This window comes from Scyliorhinus torazame, chromosome 11, assembly GCF_047496885.1.
Source record: "Scyliorhinus torazame isolate Kashiwa2021f chromosome 11, sScyTor2.1, whole genome shotgun sequence".
Taxonomy (NCBI): Eukaryota; Metazoa; Chordata; class Chondrichthyes; order Carcharhiniformes; family Scyliorhinidae; genus Scyliorhinus; species Scyliorhinus torazame.
In genome coordinates this window covers 96,113,418-96,134,159 of record NC_092717.1, presented here as the reverse complement: position 1 = coordinate 96,134,159, position 20,742 = coordinate 96,113,418, and the positions used below count along the sequence as shown (strand labels likewise).

The following is a 20,742-nucleotide window of genomic DNA, read 5'->3' as shown; positions in this document are numbered from 1 at the left end:
AATTCCACTCAATCTTAGTCTTTCAGATCTGAATTTTATCAGTAAGAGCCACCTCAGCGACGCTTGGTCCTTAAATCTGCAAAAGTCCCATTGGTTCTGTTCTCGCTCTTTCCAACAGGAAACCAACTCCCACAAGCGTCCTCCTTCCCTGCAACAGTAGCTTATTTGTTCCACAGAGCAATTTCTGCTTTCTCTCAGTCTCTCTTATCCTCTGTGTCTCAAGAATCTACTGCCCCTTTATTGTGAGTTACTCTCTATAAGTGTGATAACCCTATCTTGTGGCTGAATTCTCCGATGGCAGGAGTCTCCATTTTCGCTGGCAGCATGCGCATGCCCGCAGGTTTCCTGGTGGCATGGGGTGGCCACAATGAGAAATCCCATTGGCCGATGGTGGGAATGGAGAAACCCGCTGCCAGCGAGGGCGCACTGCTGAGGAACACTCAGCTGGGAAGGTGGAGAATCCACCCCAATTTCAGTAAATTTCTGTTCGAGTTTCATCCAATAATAATAACCTTTTATTGTCACAAGTATGAAGTTACTGTGAAAAGCCCCTAGTTGCCACATTCCGGCGCTTGTTCAGGTAAGCTGGTACGGGAATTGAACCTGCGCTGCTGGCCTTGTTCTGCATCGCAAACCAGCTGTCTAGCCCACTGAGCTAAACCAGCCCTATAATAAGAACCTTTTATTGTCACAAGTATGAAGTTACTGTGAAAAGCCCCTCGTCGCCACATTCCGACGCCTGTTCAGGTAAGCTGGTGCGGGAATTGAACTCGCGCTGCCGGCCTTGTTCTGCATCACAAACTAGCTGTTTAGCTCACTGAGCTAAACCAGCCCTGGCAACCAGACCACTTAAGCATATCTCTGAACTGGGATGTTTCTGGAATTTCCAATTTTACCTCTAGTTAGAAGGGACAGAAACACAACTGTGCAAAGTCCAGTATTCGTAACACAAGTTTGGTTCTGAGCAAATTCTCATTTGAACCTTTTGCACCTATGTTTCGTGAGGAACCATCTTAGATTACTGCAAGTAATTAATTTATTTGAATTAAGTTCAAAGCTAATCATGCACATAAAATATTCCATCTCTGCCTGACCAACATTCATTTTTTTGACCTGTGGAGGCTTGGAACTTGGTTGATTTTTTTCACTTTCAGGTTTACTAGCTGTAATTTATTGATTTAATAAAGTATGTTAGTACTCTGATTGGTTGCTTGTTTCTCGCTGTTTTCACATAAACCCACGGGCTCAGAAGGAGACCATTAACCATTTTAATGTCTAGGGTGCAACTTTCTTAGGATTCATTCTTCATGTCATTTTACCGTTGTGGAGAATGACAATTCTGATTAGTGCATGGAAATTCAACTTATTTCAAAGAATGTGAATAAATCCATTTGAGGTGGCTAATCTCAGTGTGAACCTGTCCCAGTGTTAGCTTTTTCACTCTAGAGGTAGAAGGTGATGGGTTTAAGCTTGATCTCTGGAACCTGAAATCATTCTGTAGGCTTGCGCGTCAGTAGAGTATGAAAGGTGTGCAATATTTTCAGAGGTGTAATATCTCAAATGAGACCTTAGCCAAACCTTGTCCGTTTGTTAGAAGGCCATAAAGGTTGGAATTTTGGCAAATAAAAGGTTGTCCCACCGCCGGTCCCTAAGGTGGCGGCGAGCATGTGCTGATGGACGCCAGTACCCCAGGTGTGATATTACCAACAGAGGCCACCACTAAGACTGCTGTCCAATTGATAACAATAGCCCACTTCCCAGAGCGACCAGCCCAATCAGAAGGCCAGCAGCTCTGCAGCCTCAGCACTGTCACCACTGGAGGTAGCTGTTGCTGAGGCTGCAAGAAGAAGTAGAGGATGTCTCGAGAGCCTGGTAAGTTCCTTTATTTAGTGTGCCGGTGCCAGGCAGGCTCCAGCATTCGGAGGGGTGAACCCTTCAGTAGCAGCGTTGAAGCTGAGGGAGCAGCCATTATTGCCGGAGGGGTGCGTCATGATTCAGCCATTAACCCAGACCCCAGGAACCTGTTGAGTGGCTACTATGGTTTACCTGGTTGTCTTCCCACATGGTGGGAACCTATTCCCATGTCGTTAAATGCTTACTGGGAGGGGAGCTGTCCATATATTGGCCAAGGCCTTTGTGCAGCAAATCGGGCCTTGCAGGGAACCCTGACTGCAGCTGTCCCAATGAATGGGAGTAATTGTATGGTCCTGTCATGGAGGGGGTAGGATTGGAAAATGCTGCGAGCCATTCAAATGTCTATTGACTTTGGCTGAAGCAGAAATCCCGCTGTCGGAAGGTACGACCCAATGACTCACATCATTGGAGAGTGCCCCCTGACAAAATTCAGCAGAGAGTTCAGGGAGCTCCATTTAGCCACTGTGGAAGCTATTGCTTGGTTTGGTGATTACTGCACATGCTAAAACATAATTGGCTTATTAATTGGTTTATTTGGCTGGCCACCTCTGGTCAGGCTCCTCTCCCACCACATCCGCTACTATTTTACGAGGCTTCCTGCCTTCCAGCCTGTCTCCCAGAGGGCTTGTAAAATCTAAAGTAAAATTTCCCATAGTATGATTCAAAGAACACCAGGGGTCAACATTTATCCCTTTGTCACTACCTCCAAAAAAACATTAACTGGTCATTCATCTCACTGCAGTTTGCATTAACATGTATATGCAATTAGCTGCCATACATAATGTTATAACTGGACAGGAAGATCTCAAATGGAACTCTGGCTCAAAAGGCCGTAACCTTTACTTTTTTTGGAAAAAGTGGAGGAACAAAGTCACCGGACGGCGAATTTGTTTTAACAACAAGAAAGAAACATTTATTAAATATGAAAACTTTGATTATGATACCAGACTTCATTACTCCCCCTTTGCTTCACAAATATAAACAGATTTTAAGGTTAACATGGGTTACAAAGTATATCTTTGGCTATAAACATACAGGTTGGCTGCGGTCAGACACATTCCACTCTGAACTCAAGTGACTGTGGATTTCTCCTCAAAATCCTCCCAGATGATTCTTAATCATAGAATAGAATCATAGAATCCCTACAGTGCAGAAGGTGGCCATTCAGCCCATTGAGTCTGCACTGACCCTTTCAAAGACCATCCTACCTAGGCCCAATCCCCATCCTATTCCTGCAACCTCACCCTAAGGGGCATTTTAGCATGGCCAATCCACTTAATCTGCACATCTTTGGACTGTGGGAGGAAACCGGAATACCCGGAGGAAACCCACGCAGACACGAGGAGAAAGTGCAAACTCCATACAGTCACCCAAGGCTGGAATTGAACCCGGGTCCCTGGCGCTGTGAGGCAGCAGTGCTAACCACTGTGTCACCATGCTGCCCTATGAACCACCTTGTCTCACTGAACTCCAGCTTCCATTTGAGCGACTTTAAATTCCACATTTAAAATGATACACTTTCAAATCTTCTTTTAAATAATGCTTTCTCTGAACTGCTCCTCCTCCTTTACACCTCCTCCTTTAGGATTTATTTTGCCTTAAAGGCTTTTACACAAACTCCAAAATCCAGCCACCTCTTTTCACGATTATTTCAAATAATGTCTCCCAAACTCTAGTAAAAGCTCCCAAACCTGAAAATCACATCAGTTATCTTTCTGGTGTCTTAGCCTCAGATAGGTGTCAGTAAAGCAGCAGCTGTTAGAAAGTCAAAAGCTTTAAATGGCCTCAGATTCTTTGATCTGCAAGGCTTCTATTCACTTTCAAAGAGAAATAGCTTTTAGAAGGCCACACTTGACAGGCTAATCACTTCCAGACAGCCAGATGTCTGGATTGTTTATTTTAATTTCCCTTCATGTTTGAATGTATCTCAAGTATCATGCTTTGAACCTAACCACAATGTTTATCAGCATCTAGGAGTTAAGTGCTTTCACTTCCTCTTTTTCACAACAGAAAATACTGAACTGCTTTTGTTGTGGTGAAGAGCTGTCAATCATACCTAACCCTAACCAATTTTCTTCCCTGACACAATATTTTCCGCCGCATCTGGAAATCCGCTACTGGCAGGGGATGGCAGAGAATCCCCACTCCCCTTCGTTTTTAATATTTACCCATACAAAAATAAATCCCTGAAAAGTATCTTTGTTTTCCTGACAATAATAAGGGGCGGGGCACAGTGGTTGGCACTGCTGCCTCACAGCTCCAGGGACCCGGCTTCAATTCCAGCCTCGGGTGACTGTCTATGTGGAGTTTGCACTTTCTCCTTGTTTCTGCGTGGGTTTTCTCCAGGTGCTCCGGTATCCTCCAACAGTCCAAAGATGTGCAGGTTAGGTAGATTGGCCAGGCTAAATTTCCCCTTAGTGTCCAAAAGGTTATGTGAGGTTACAAGGATAGGGTGGAGGTGTGGGCTTAAATATAGGGTGCTCTTTCAAAGGGCTGGTGCAGACTCGATGGACTGAATGGCCTCCTTTTGCACTATGATTCTAATAATAGCAGCAACAATTCAAAAATAATTAATTAACTTTTAAGTGCTTTTAATGTCCTGCAAATGTGAAAGGGATTATATAAATGGATGTCCTTTTATTCTAACCTTGGTTTCACTTTCCTTTTGAGCATTGTTGGATGTTTGACTATGGATGCTTTCTTTCAAAATATTGGACATTTTGTATCATGGTTGCAAGTTTAAGTTATGTATTTTTGTATTCATGGAAGTTTGGGCATTTCATCGAGTGTTTTACATCAATTCTAAGAGATGTGTGTGAAATGAATTAGGTCCCTGAACTTTGCAGAACAAAATGGATTTTGTGAACAATTCAGCCCAATTCTGCAGCACATCAGGCGCGGGATTCTCTCATCCCGCGGCAGAGTGTTCACGCCGTCGTAAACGCCGGCGCGTTTTACGATGGTGTGAACGGGCCCCTCCCAGGACTAATTCTGGCCCCGACAGGGGGCCAGCACGGCATTGGAGCAGTTCACGCCCCTCCAGCTGCCGATCCCGGCGCAAACTGTGTGCTGCGGGATCCGCGCATGCGCAGTGGCGCCGGCGCCAACGCGCGCATGCGCAGTGGCCTCCTTCAACGTGCCAGCCCCGACGCAACATGGCGCAGGGCTACAGGGGCTGGCGCGTAGGAAAGGAGGCCCCCAGTCAGAGAGGCCGGCCCGCCGATCGGTGGGCCCCGATCACGGGCCAGGCCATATCGGAGCCTCCCCCCACCCCCCCCCCCCCCCGGGGTCGGACCCCCCCTCCTCCCCCACATGCCACCACCTGACCTTTCAACGCCGAGGTCCCGCCGGGTCAGAGCTGGTTAGAACGCCGCCGGTGGGACTCGTTTCTTTTTTTATGGCCGCTTGGCCCATCCGGGCCAGAGAATCGCGGGGGGGCCCTTAGAGCGGCCCCGACTGGCGCCGTGCCGACCACGCCAGCCCCAATGGCGCTGATTCTCCGATCTGCGTCGGGGTGGCATGGCACAATTCGCGCGGCCCCCCAGCGATTCTCCGACCAGGTGCGAGGTTGGAGAATCGCGCCCAGTAACTCCCAATCCTTTTGCTATTTTTAGTGACAGAGCATTCTACTTTGATGAAAAATTGTACACACTTTGTTTTATCCCAAATGTAATTACGTTTTACTTGTTGCCATTTTGGAGTGTAGAACGGAAACCATTGAGAAATTCATTATTTATTTTTCCGCTGTTAAAAAAAGATGGCTATGTTTTAGTGGTAAGAACGAAGATGTATAAACTCCAAAATAATTTCATAGCATATGACGTTTTGGTACCTGCCAGAAGATACCTAATTAAAAGTGCTACCTATGTCCATTTGAAGCATGCTGTGGTCATCTGGTTATAATACTTCCATAACAGATGAAGGATAATTAACTATTCAGGTTATGTACATGTTTTGCTACAGGGAAATGGAAGAATATTGTCTTACAGTAAAAAGTAATTGCCAGTGACTTGTACAATTGTTTATCAGTGACATTTATCTTCCAAACCTAACTGAGATCTGAACTAATGTGACAACCATATATTTCATGTGAATTATTAACATAAATATAACACCATGTAATTTAAATAAACCAACATTGTTTTCTTACAGTATTATTTAATATTTCAGGGAAGAATAAGTGTTTGTCAGCTTAATAAAATGTCTAGTATTCTTTTCCTAAACACTTGATCAGATTTAAAATTTGCATAACTAGTTGAGCTATACAGTGCAGTTGCATTTGTCAACATTTCATCATATGGAAATGCTGTCAAGCTGAATGTTTTACACCCCAGAAGATGGTGAAAATTCTTCCCTAAGTAAATTTCTAAAAAGTATTGTATTATCAAATATATTTTTCTGAACAAGTATAGTCCAACAAAGGTACTAATAAAGAAAATATAAACAACTCGAGTATAAAAACTATGTAAGTTCTGGTCCTCAAATAATCAATATATTTGATAACGTCTGATAGAGAAACAGCAGAAAGCAGAGGTTTGAGATAAACAAGCTAAAATGAATAGGCAATGTAGTGAAAATGTTATTACAAAAAGGATGATGAACATGTGAAACAAGCTGCCAGTGTGGGTGGTTTAAAACATAAAGGGCGCGATTCAGTGGAAAATATTTATATCTGGTTTTGGGAGTGTTTAGTAGGGTGTTACTCTGCAGCTGCAGCGCCAAGAAGCACCCCGCAATTAAATGGCACTTTGCCATTTCCTTTGGCCTCTGGGAGGTTCTTTCTGCCGAGGCCGCACTTGCATCATTTCCTGTTGGTAAACCCAGCAGGAAATGCTCCTCGCAGATCAAGATGCCATTTTAGAGACACAGGTCTCGAATAGCCTGGAAGACCCCTCCAAGTGCCAATTATGACTGACCCACGTTTGTGGAAACCATTACTAAATGGTGCCCTGGCGAGGTCACCGATGCATGAACGCTAGGTCCTGGGTGCCAGGAGAATCCCATAAATGCATATTTAAATTAACCTAATGTAACATTTACATATGCGGATTAGGATCACGCCCAGTGAGGGTGGGATCCAAATCGTAATATCTTGTGAGAATTTGGTAAATCTCGCGAGGCGTTTCGAGTGTCGCAAATCTCGCAAGACCAAGCCGGATGCACAAGGTCGGTAAATTGTGCCCAAAGGTCACAAAAAGGAATAGGCAAGTTCACAGCATTTTAAACGATTCATCACCATCATTTTTTAAAGAATATAAAACAAATAGAAAAATCTGTCAACTTGGATGGATGGCCTTTCACTTAACCCGCATTATACAAATTTTAGAAATTTATGTCCTGATCTTTTCCCTACATTGCCTGCGAACTCGGTCAAGCCATACCTATGGATCTTTCCTTGGATATGAGAGAACTGAGACCCCAAGCAACAACAAGCACACTGAAGTGAAAAGTTTTTTAAAAAGCAACCTTTAGATTAGAAAGGGTAGACTGACAGAGAACGTAGTATGTAGAAAATGAGGAGTAGCAGTTTGTACTGCCATTGAGGAGTAAAATGAGTTGGTTGCCCATTTTAGAAATAACCTGCTGTTCATGTTCATTTCTGTTCAAAACCTATCCCTGAATGTCGTTCAAAAGAAGCATCTATTTAAGAAATATCTAGCAAGGTTCAGCTGTGCCTTAATTTGTGTTTCTATTTCCAGTAAAGCAATAGCATTAATAATAAGGAAGGGCAGTCACACTTACCAATGATATTTTATTAAATTTTCATTTTAGTGGCTAGAGACATGGTGGATGGGATTTTCTGGTCATTCATGCTGACGGGATCTTACGGTTCTGCCGATGCCGCACCCCTGCCACGGGCTTCACGGCGATGAGAGGTGCATTCAACAGGAAACCATATTGAAAACAGCGGAACCAGAAGATCCACCACTGCACGACACGCCATGGAAGTGGTCGAAAATCCCACCCATTATATCTGTACATTGATAATTGCTAGGCTGATTGTGGAAGGGGGAGGTGGGAGTTTCCATTTTTTATGGGAGTATGGTGACTGATAATGGCTCAGATCAATAACAGATTTTTTGGGATGGAACCCAGCCAGGCCCCTGAAAGTGATTGACTCATTAATTGGGGGTGCAGAAACTGACATGTTCTGGAGTTGCAACTCATCCTATTCAACTTAAAATAGCTCTGCAGCTTGTGACGCAGTGGTAGAATAGCCCTGCTGTTTAACTAGCAGCTGTTTGCCATGACCTGCACTGGACTGTGTTAAAGTTTTAACTTAATACATTCCACCAGTACCTCTTTGCACACTTTTTGGAAAGCTAAACGTTTACAACCTAAATTTTCTGATCTTGCGTAAGTGATGTGTCTCGATATGTTGGCGGAACGGTAGCACAGTGGGTAGCACTGTTGCTTCACAGCTCCAGGGTCCCAGGTTTGATTCCCGGCTGGGTCACTGTGCGGAGTCTGCACGTTCTCCCAATGTCTGCGTGGGTTTCCTCCGGTGCTCCAGTTTCCTCCCAAAGTCCAAAGATCTGAAGGTTAGGTGGATTGACCATGCTAAAATTGCCCTTGGTGTCCAAAAATATTGGGTGGGGTTACGGGGATAGGGTGGAGGTGTGGGCTTAAGTAGGGTGCTCTTTCCAAGGGCCAGTGCAGTCTCAATGGGCTGAATGGCCTCCTTCTGCACTGTAAATTCTATGTAAAATCTATGTATAGATACTTCATAGAAGTCAAATTGATAGTTTACATTTTTGTGGATTTATCAGCAGTGTGGTTTGGAGATTTAAGTCGTGATGGGCTTTTATACAAACCAAACATCTAGCTGACAAAAAACAATAATGTTGTGCAATGTACATAAATGATTTGCTTTTTAATAAACAGCTTGGTGTTCAGGAAGCTGAGATCAACAGACTTAATGAAAAATTGAAAGATCTGCAGAATGAAATTTTCAAACAAAGAACCATTGGCAATGCAAAAGGAGATCAGCTGCGTCAAGCTGAAAAGTCCATTCAAGAATTTGCACATGAACGGGAATTGCTATTGGAAGAGGTTGGTAGAAGGCAAAGTAAACTCTTGCACATAAATTACTGAGCGTAAGTAGTACTTTAGACAGCCAGTCAAAAGATACTTTATAATATTGGAGACTGTGCAAAATAATTTGAAAATGATTTTAAAATATTCTATCTTTCTATTTTCTCCATTAACATAATGACTACTTAGTTCCCTCTACTAGGCCATTGTTTGCTGCTATCCTGTTCCACAGAGAACCATTCACCCTGCAGTAGCCCCCCTAGATGGCCTTTATACAGTTATGAAACTCAATAATTGACATTGGCTGCCTATTCAACGCAGGGAAAAGAGGCTTGATTTTCAAGGCTTCCTGCTGTCAGATTTAAAGGCAGTGGATGCCAGGAAAGCACCTGGAAACTTGTTGGACAGCTTCGTAACACTGTCCTGGCTCCTGGCAATTTCCCGAGTGTGGGCTGCCATTGCAATTAGCGATGTTCTATGGAGTCGAGCATACAATAAAGCTAATTAATGCCCAAATGAAAGACCATTTTCCCCCAGTGCTGCAAATTTCCTGGCATTGTACCGGCTTCTTGCTCTGCCAGAAGCCTGGTAATACTGCAGAGCTGGCTTCTGTCCAGAAACTGAGGAGACCATGGGTCATTCAAATAATTCTCAGTATCAGGGGACTGCAATCGTCACAGTGATTCAAGATCAGCCACACGAGTGGCTAACCCTCCACCTTGAGGCCTCTCCCCATACTTTGTCCTCTTTTTCACTACTGAAGAGGTAGGCCTTCATGAGCACCTTCACTTTAACCTCTCCCAGTGGGCCTACCATCCTGATATTGCAACACACCCTTCTGTTGAGCCGCCCTTTCTCTTGTCTGCCTACGTTCTTTAGTTGGATTGTTAATGTGAAAATGGCCATTTAGGAGACTGCTTCATGTAAAGTTGCTGCAGGGCATACTGGGGACTTGCATATGATCCAGACATTGGGGTCCGGACCCTACCCTAATGGAAAACTCAGCCCATGGTAACCAAACTTGATTCTTGCTTCAATTGTTATCGATGCGCATGCATCATTAGCAGCGATCCCTGGATTTGGGGAATTGATATTCCCAAGATGCTAAAATAAACTTTAAAATTATTTTGAGTGAAATGAAATATAAATTTTTGTTTGTTAATACAGCACTTCAGTACCACTGAAAAAAAAGATGCTTCAAAGCTTTCTGTAGTGCGCTCATCAGGACATTCACAAGAATATCAAATGTAAAGGGAACAACAATCTATACTTCGTTAGAAGATCGTGTTTAGTTAGCAAATGGACTGTGATTGGTAGAGGTGTTGCAATGGAGAATGCTCATTTAACTGATGACTGACTGTTAACGGTGCAGCTTTGTTTAAATTCAAACCACACATGTTGACTCTGGTCAAGGCATTGTCCTGGGGAATGAAATAGAGAATGGCTGTCAACTATTTTGTTCAGTTGAAACAAACACAATATTCTTTCTGCCTGAAAAGAACAAGGCTTTGTGTAGTAATGGATGTAGATTCTAGCAAGCAGAGGTGTGTCACACTGCAAGCAGGCTGATGATCCTTAACTGGCTATCAGCGAAATCCTCATCACACTCATGAATGTTTAGCAAATGCTGTCCAATCGCAAAATTACACCCAATGTTGGACACTGTGTTTTGAGTTTTGCAAGCACGGGATGGTTGGGTGTGGTCAGTACATTGCCAGTTGTGAACAGCCAGAGGGGCGGGTATTCAGCAATTGGACAACATTTGCTTAACAATCCTGAGTGTGCTAAACATTGAGCTGACAACAAATTTAGGATTATCAGTTGGCTCAGTGTGTAAGGAACTTGCTAAATCCTGGTCTGTTTCATGTTTCTCGTTTAATCCATGTCTTGCTGGCTGGTTATAAAATCACAGACTTTTGATTTTGAACTATACACTTCCCTCCCCCCAGGCTACAAGCTGCTATGTGGACTGATCCGGAAGATCTCCTCTGATTCAGTGATGTAGAAAGGAGAATATCAATTCCCCAAATGCAGGGATCGCCGCTAATGATGCATGTTGAGGACTATGCAAGCAGCTAATCAGCTTGTTTGAAATCTGGGCCTTAGATAAATTCACGTTTGGGTTTGGTGGAGCTTTTCAGAAACTTCTGGAACAGGAGAAGCAAGCTCCATTTTGTCAGTTCTGTGAAAGATCCAAGCCTAAAGCAGCTTTTAGGCACTCCCTCTCAGATTTCCCTCAGCCAGACGATTTAAGAGGCTCCCAGCCAGACCTGTGAAAGGCACTGCTATTTAAAGAGAGCAGGCCGCAGCAAGAACTATGAGGGGAACTAGTGGTTTGAAAGGCTGCGAGCAGGTTCTCCCACCAGGTCTGTATCAGTTTAGTCCTCTGACTGAATGGCTGGGAAAAGCCAGTCTGAGAACTCTCTTCATGATACAGCCAGAATCTTTGCATGGAGATCAGACAATCAGTTGAAAGTCAGAATGGATATAAAATCTGCTGTAAATTTCCAGGTAGAAAATTCTAGTAACATCACAAAGAGACTGAGTGTCCCTCTGGTGGTCACATGACAGCATTGCACAGACCTGAATCTCCTGTGTGAAGGTGATTCCTCAGAAGACGACCTACAGTCTGGGGGTTCTAGTGGATGGTAGTCCTTAACAGATCTGAACTCATCTGATGGTTTGTAACATTCTGAAAAGGTCACCGCCTACAAGGACCTCAATCTCAGCAGCGAAGATCCTCAAATCTCTCATACCCTTTGAATCCCTGTTATTTTTAATCCTTTCCCTACTCCCTACTGTATGTTTGTCATGTGAGTGTTGGTGGAGGGTGGGACGGGGTTTTGGGAATAGTAGATCATTGTTCCATTATTTCCATTATATGTTCATCTTTTACTCATATAAATAAACAATTTTTAAAAATGTTTTACTTATAAATCTGGTGCCTGTAACTTACTGGTGCAGTCAAGGGTTAAACATCTCAGGAAAATACACAAATGTGTGCTTAATTAGGGCAGCACGGTGGCACAGTGGTTAGCATTGCTGCCTACGGCGCTGAGGACCCGGGTTTGAATCCCGGCCCTGCGTCACTGTTCGTGTGGAGTTTGTATATTCTCCCCGTGTCTGCATGGGTTTCACTCCCACAACCCAAAGATGTGCAGACTAGGTGGATTGGCCACGCTAAATTGCCCCTTAATTGGAAAAAATTATTGGGTACTCTAAATTTTAAAAGAAATAAAAAATGTTTTGCTTAATTTACTTACACTGTGACTCTGGGGTCTGTAGGGCTGGAACTGACCTTGCACGCGCCCAGAGTATTGTAACAAGTGTGACACATCTAGACGTGTGTTACGGGACAAGAGGGGATTCAATTTATACAGCACTAATTTCTTCTCTCACCATCTGTTATCACAATCCCAATTGATGTTATAACTGGACGGGAAGATGCCATAATGGAATCCTGGCTCAATTGACCGTATCTTTTATTAGTTTCAAGAACGAAAAAAAACATTTGTTAAGCATTAGAAGTTGGATTATTATATCATACTCCTTTACTCCCTCTTATCTTAACAAATGCACACAGATTTTAAAATTTAACATGGATTACAAAGATATCTTAAGTTATAATGATCTTATTAACACAAAATATCTCTTTTAAGGACACAAGATGACCATGGTCAAATACACACTTTGTTACTGTCTGGTTCTCTCCTCAGAATCCCCCGGACGATTGTCACATGCGAGCTCCCAACTCCACTCCCAAAAACACACTTAAACCTTCTCTGATAATAATGCTTTCCCTTGGCATTCTGAAGTCCAGTCCAGATTTTACAAATGGTACTTTCAAACAAAGCTTCCACTCCACACAGTGAATTTAGTCCAGGATTTTGCACCAACCTCTTTCAGATTTCTTTGTCTTGGCTGCTGTGCAAACTGCTCACAATTGCTTTAACTCTCAATTCCCAGGTCGTATTAAAATGGCATCAGACGTTTGTTTTATCTTTGAAGTTTGCTGTCTCACTTTAAATCTAATTACTGTGTGGGTCTCTAACTCAGAACACTTTGCTTACACTTCCTCGAATTCTTCTAAACAATACCTTGGTATTGTTCACTTAACTCCAGCCTTTTTAGTCAGTGTTTCTGTTCCAATTCCCTTCTTAGTTAGTCTGTCGCAATTCCCTGATTACCTGGACTGTGTCTTGTTTCTTAGGAAGCCTGCATCTTTGCAACTGCCTTGTCCTGACCAGCTTCTCCAAGCATAGTTGAAAGCCATTCACTCCTCAGTGACCTGGCTTCAACTGCTCTGGCTTCCAGTTAAAGCTAAAAACAAAGGAAAGACCTTTCTTCCGGAAGTGGGCTCCTGTTGCTAAGCACTGACTAACTTTATTTGTTCTTCACACGATAGCCCTCTCTAAACCCAATAGAAATACAGTGGGAATTTAACCAACCCTCACAGATACAAAACTTTTGTCCAGCATGAATCTAACTATATGTTTTATCCTCCCTGGCATAAACACATTTAAAACTGTACCTTATTTCTAATGCTTACCATTACAAATATAAATCTCTTAAAACTACCTTTGCTTTCCTAAAAGTGTTTTAATTTGTTTCCCTTTTTGTAAGTGGTGGAATATTCCCCACCCACTCCAAATTTCTATTACACAGCAAACACGAGATAGGATGAACTCAAAGAACATAGAATGTAGAACATACAGTGCAGAAGGAGGCCATTCGGCCCATCGATTCTACACCGACCCACTTAAGCCCTCGCTTGCACCCTATCCCCGTAAACCAATAACCCCATCTAACCTTTTTGGTCACTAAGGGCAATTTATCATGGCCAATCCATCTAACCTGCACGTTTTTGGACTGGGAGGAAACCGGAGCACCCGGAGGAACCCCCCGCAGACACGGAGAGAACGTGCAGACTCCGCACAGACAGTGACCCAGTGGGGAATCGAACCTGGGACCCTGGCGCTGTGAAGCCACAGTGCTATCCACTTGTGCTACCGTGCTGCCCCGTTAACTTATTTGCACTTACTAAAAACGCAAGTAAGAAGATTTACAACGTCACCTCCACACTCAGACAGTGAAGAGAGGGATAGGGAAAAGAAAGTGTTACAGTACAGAGACCACAGAGAAATGAATATTGGTTTACATGAGTTCCAGCGCCTGGAATCAAAGTCCAATGAGGAATTCCTTCACAGAAGTTGGCAGGCTAAATACAATGTTTTCAAATTCACTTTTCCGGTTGTGTTGTCTTCACAAAATGAGGTAGGCAATCAGAGATGAATCAGTTTTGTAGACAATGATACAGTACTTCCAGCAGAAGCAGGTTAGAAGGGCCAGGTGCCCAACCTGGTAGAACCCCATCCATGTGGCCTGCTAGTCCGATGCTAAAACAGCAGACAGACCTTACAATTCAGCAAGGCAATGTTACTTGTTCCACGAGCCGGAGGCCTAAGTCAAATGCCTCCATCCTACCACCAGATCTTGAACAAAATATGTGTATCCATTGTTTGGAATTCGGCAGGGCTCAAATACTGCTAAACGTCCCAACCATTATGAGTTGAAAGGAATACTTGAGAGGCCTTTAGTCTTAGAAGACCCTCTGTCTCACGTTGACAAGCCTGTGTTATCAAATGCAAATGGCTTTTGTATAGCACCTGGGTGCAGTCCCCAGGTGACCGTATGTGGCTCCTCAAAGATAACGAGGTGTGAGTTTTCTCGAAGGGCAAAGTTGCTTCTTTTGTTCTGGGCTCACAGCCAGACATAGTTTCAACCATTTTAAGGATTGTGTTCAGCCAAGATATAGTTTTAAAATTTAGAAATAACAATCCATATACATATATATATATTGTAAAGAAGTGCAAAGTGACGTTGTAGTCTAGAAGTTACATATATTAATACACAGAGCCCTGGTCTTTGCAGACAGAAAGAGCATGTGCACATATTGTGCCTGTTACATCTAAGCAAAATAGGTGACAGCCATTCTTTGATGCATACCCCAGGGCAATGTCTTGTCTAATCCGAGTCTACTTGTCTGGTTTGAATTTAAACAAAGCTTGGCACTTAACTGTCAATATTTATTAACCGGTGCTTTCTCCTTGACAACGCCTCGACCAATCAGTGTCCGCTTACTAATCAATCAGCACTCCTCTTGAAGCATCAATTGTTGTCCCTCTACATTTGGTGTTCTGCAAATGTCCTGATGAGCACAAAATAATGTTAAGGGCCAGGGTTTAGAGAACCCCAAAGTGTAGCATGGAGTTCACCTGACCCACAGCTTTTAATAGATTGTGGTATGGGGAGCACACGGCCCACTCTGCAGGTGTGGTACAGCAGAAATGGAAAGGTTTTTTAAAGAAAACAAAACAATGTTTATTCTATGAACTCAGGTTAACCTTTTTAAAACATACAGTGAACATCTTAGCAACCATCAATTCAAATACAACCCCCAAAGAATACAACACTAAGTAACCCTTAATAACTTCCCAAACAACATCCAGAAGACAAAAGAAACACCTTTTAACAGAAGCACATCAGATTTACATTCACTACTGAAAACATTTATAATTCCGAATTCACCAAATAATCAAGTGATAGTCTTTTCATGGCAGAGAGATCAACAGTACACCTGCTTTGTCTGGCTTCAGCTCCAACACTGATCAAAAATCGTTTCTGATAATTGCACTTCAATGTCATCTTCACTCTTTGATTTCTTAACCTGTGACTTTGCAACCTTGTCACTATACAATCCGGAAAAATCCCAGGATATTTGTCCTTCAACACTTCAGTTGTCTGATTTTCCAGTGGCTTATCAACCACAGTAGGCATCACTCCCACCTGCGATCCAGCTATATCGTTACCCAAGATAAACTGTATTTCTGGACAAGATAGTTTCTCTATTACTCCTACTACCACTTCACCACTCTTCACTGGACTTTCCAACCTTATCTTATATAATGAAACACTACTCCTCTCACCCTGAATTCCACACATTACCACCTTTCTGGCAACATTCATCCCAAACTACATAACTCCTCATCTCTTACCATTAAAGATTGACTAGTTCCCGTATCTCTTAAAATTGTGACTTTACCTGCTCCTCCTGATACATATGAGTAAACTTTACCCACACAAGTAAATTCTTTTTGAGAAAGAGATCTGGCACCTTCTTATCAATCACCTCTTGATCAGGCTGTACAATCTTTTGCTTCACTTGGGCTTTCCTTTATCACTTTAACAAACCCCACTGTCTTAACCTGTTTTACCACATCAGCCTTTCCAGTGCTTTTCTTCAACCACCAACACTGACTTTACATGGCCTAGTTCATTGCAGCAAAAACATTTGAAACTTCATTTCTTTTCCACCCTCCTGGATATCTTTTTTAATCTGAGGAATTTTCTCCTTATTATCTCCCATCAGATCACCTTTACCTTTACCACTTGAGTATTTCTCATGTCCCCAGTTTCTATCCCTCACAGGCTGAAACTGATGTCGGAAACCAAGCTTTGATTTAAGAACTAATTCATATTCATCTGCCATTTCTGCTGCTAACCTTGCAGTTTTAACCCTCTGCTCTTCCACATGAGTTCTCACTACATCAGGAATTGAATTTTTAAACTCCTCCAAAAGCGTAATTTCTCTGAGAACTTCATACGTTTGGTCTATTTTCAAAGCCCTTATACCTATCAGAATTACTCTGTTTGAGCCTTTCAAACTCCATGTATGTTTGACCAAATTCTTTCCTTAAATTGCTGAACGTTTGTCGGCTTTAGGCACTAGTTCATATGCACCCAAGATGGATTTTCTCACCTCCTCATACTCCCAGATACCTCCTCCAGTAGTGATGCAAACACTTCACTAGCCCTACCTGTCGGCTTTGTTTGAATCAGTAATACCCACATGTCCTGTGTCCATTTACTTTGTTTAGCCACCTTCTCAAATGAAATGAAAAAGGCTTCCACCACCTTCTCGTCAAACCTTGGCAAAGCTTGGGCATATTTAAATAGATCCCCACCAAGCCTTCGACTTTGAGGCTCTTTCTCACTATCCTCATCACTATTATCCAACTGTACGTTTCCCTTTACGTTGGCCAATTTTAACTGATTGTCATGTTTCATGGCCATTTTCTGAAGTTCAAACTCTCTCTCTTTATCTTTTTCCCTGATCTTTATCTCCCTTTCTCTTTCTTTTTGTTCTGCTCGGGCTATTCTTTCTTTTCAACTTTCTTCTCTCTCCTTTTCTTTTTCCTCTCTCTTTCTTACTCCTCTCTTTCGTATTCAAGCTGCTTTAATTCTTCCTCATGTTCCATTTGTTTAATTTGTAACTGAATTTTTGCCATTTCCAATGAGTCAAACTGTATCTCAGGCATCTTTAAATGCTTAGCCACCGCCATAATTACCTCACCTTTTCTCATTTTGTCAGGTAATGTTAACTGCAATGTTTTTGCCGAATCTAACAGTCTGCTTTTAGTCACTGTCCATAAGATACTGCGTGTGACCGTCTCCACCTCCAAAAACCTCAGAGCCTCTGAAAGAGTCATTGTCCACAACACAGTCCCCACTTAAACTGGAATACCACACCTGATAAGCAACCACAATATGCTCACCCCTCACTGTCTTTAAGTTCGCTAAGCCAGTCCAATAAATAGACTTTTACCCCGGACGAGCCCCCAATTTGTTATGGGCCAGGGTTTGGAGAACCCCAAAGTGTATCATGGAGTTCACCTGACCCATAGCTTTTAATAGATTGTAGTATGGGGAGCACACGGCCCACTCTACAGGTGTGGTACAGCAGAAATGGAAAAGTATTTTTAAAGCAAAACAATGTTTATTCTATGAACTCAAGTTAACCTTTTTAAAACATACAGTGAACATCTTAGCAACCATCAATTCAAATACAACCCCCAAAGAATAAAATGCTAAGTAACCCTTTAATATCTTCCCAAACAACATCCAGAAGACAAAAGAAACACCTTTTCACAGAAGCACATCAGATTTACATTCACTACTGAAAACATTTATAATTCCAAATTCACCAAATAATCAAGTGATAGTCTTTTCATGGCAGAGAGATCAACAGTACACCTGCTTTGTCTGGCTTCAGCTCCCACACTGAAAACGAAACTAAAACACACCCTGCAGCAAACAGCCTAAAACAAAAGTAAAAAGCTGCTAGACAGCCCAGCTCCACCCACACTCTGACATCACTGATAAACACCCATTCCATAAAGGTACATTTCTTAAACACCCATTTCTTACAGGTACTCTCACATGACAATTAAAAGCTTCAATGTGTGTCTTTTTTCAAAGTATATATTGTAAAATGTTATGTTGCAGAGGCATATCTATTTGATGAGATGCTTTTCTTAAAAATTATAGCTACAATCCAATGAAAAGAATATTGCACACTTGCACAATGATTTGGATGTCGCAAAGCAATCCCACAATGTTGATTTGGAACGATGGTCACAGAAGAACCTTTTGGTGCAAAACGAGTTGGATTCAAGCATAACTGAATTGCAGGATACTCTTGCTAGAGTGCAGGAATACAAGACAATAATAAAACAACTCAAGGAAGACTCGGAAAAAGCAAAGCAACTTCATCACAAGACCACAAACCTAGTAAGTGTTAAGGAAACCCTGAATATATTACACTAAACATCAGCCCTTAAAACTTTCTCAATTTTATTTACTCCAGTGATTAGGCTCAACCTACAAAACTAAATATTCACTTCCATATATTGTCCGTACCTTTGTCATTATTTTCAAATTTAAAAAAACATTAAAGTCCTTATTTAAACTACGGATTTACGAAGGCGGATTTTAACAGTTGGCATCTTTTGGAGCATCCTACAATTGGAAACTAAAAAAGACATCTTTGCTGCTTTGTGGCTATTTCAAAGAAAGTTAGAATTTCAGTCAATTTACTCCAAATAAAAATTTTGCTTGATGATGTTTTTCCATTTATTGATACAACATTTCTGCATGACAATTACTATGTGTAGAAATATGGTGCATAACTGTATATTTGTTCAAGTAAATTTTTTCCTAAGGGATATCATCTATAAAATTTGCTGTGATTGTTCTGGTTCAACAAATAGTAAATGCATCTATTTAAAGTGCCAATGGCTAAAACCAGCAACAGATCTCATTGTAAATCTATCAATGTTTTACCTCTGACTTCTGCCTAGACCAATCTGAATGTTTTAATGTGGTCTTTACACAAATGATTTTTAGAGGATAAAATTAAAGTTTTCAAATTATCCCAATAGTGTAATATTTTTCTGGAAAACTAAACAGCTCCACCCAAAGCCAATGAGAAATGGGATTGCCTTCTATCAAAGCAAACTGTTTGTTTCTATAGGTTGAGCAACATGAAGGCACCATCAAAAAACAGAATGGTGAGAATTTGCACTTAAGAGAACAGATTGATCTTCTAAAGGATAAAATTACAGAAAGCCACATTCAGGGAAAAGCCTCTGAAGCTACTGCAGATCTGTACAAGCAGAAAAATCAAACAAACATAGATAGAATACAAGAGCTAGAGAAACATGTGCGAAGTTTTGAAGAAGAATCAACGTATTCAAGTAATCAGGTATGTTATCTTTCATCAGTAATTCAGTTTTGTTGTTTGATTGCATTATTAATCACGTTAATTATATGTTTAAACATACAATATTTCAATCAAAGAAACATGCACTTGTATTACTTTGCAATGGGAACGCCAGTCAGGTATACCTTTTTTTCCTGAATAATCCGGACAGCAGTCTACACAGCAAATTACTTGTCCGTTATAGAACCCTTTCTCATTTCCATTCTGAAGGGTGGATCAGATGGACTCTTTAATTGCTCAATTGTAAAACTCTCCCAGCCTGAATTATTCATTTACATTTTCTCATTGAGGTATCCTTATTGTATCGTCGTCATCGTCCCCCAACCCAGCCCCCCGAGCCACTGCACTAAGTGACTTCTTATCCTCAATGATATTAACCTCAATTGAAATTCATCATGATCTCACTCTTCTGAATTCACTACCTTCCTATCCTCCCTTACCTCTCTCTGCATGTAAACTCTCTGACCCATATAAGCACCTCAATGATCTTGCCATCTCTTCTACGTAGTTCACATCATATCAGTTCCATTTCTGATCACTTCCTTGTATCACTCTTTGCCCACACATCCCATGCACCTTCTAACCCTACTTCATCACTCTCTTCTTAGCTGGTATCGTTAATCGCTCTCTCACTTCAAATATGATCCATTTCTTTCAAACCTGCTGCACCTCTCCTTAAAAAAATATCTACTTGGTCCCTCTGTCTTGAAAACTATCACCCCATCTCCAACCTCCCTTTCCAGTCCAACATCTTTGAAAATGTTGTCGCCTCACAAATTCATGTCCATCTTTTTGGGAACTCCATGCATGAATCCCTTAGCAAAACGTAATGAATTGTGACCATGGTAAATTTTTCCCCTTCGTCCTTGTCAACCTATCTAAAGCAGTTGGCATGATAACCATACCACTCTCCCACAGTGCCTCTCCATTGTTGTTCAACTGAGTAATACTGACCATCCTGGTTCTATTCCCAACTAATTGTATCCAGAGAAATACCTGCAATGGCTTCTCTTCCCACTCCCATGCTCTTACATCTGGTGTTCCACAAGGATCTATCCTTGACTCCATCCTATCTCTCTTCTATATGCTGCGCCTCGGTGACATCATGTGAAAGCACAGCACTAGTTTCCACTATATATTCTAATGACATCCAGCTCTACCTCACTGTCACC

At 42.0% G+C, this 20,742-nt stretch overlaps 1 protein-coding gene across 6 annotated transcripts in view; it reads left to right on the top strand.

Annotated features, from left to right (window-relative positions):
• The window catches only part of LOC140385401 (uncharacterized), a 649,931-nt gene that overhangs the window by 299,344 nt on the left and 329,845 nt on the right, over positions 1 to 20,742 (top strand). For all 6 annotated transcript variants that reach the window (XM_072467513.1, XM_072467511.1, XM_072467516.1 and 3 more), the window contains 3 exons: positions 8,800 to 8,967; positions 18,337 to 18,579; positions 19,322 to 19,552. In XM_072467513.1, coding sequence (XP_072323614.1) covers positions 8,800 to 8,967; positions 18,337 to 18,579; positions 19,322 to 19,552 — 642 coding nt within the window. The remainder of the gene's footprint in view (positions 1 to 8,799; positions 8,968 to 18,336; positions 18,580 to 19,321; positions 19,553 to 20,742) is intronic.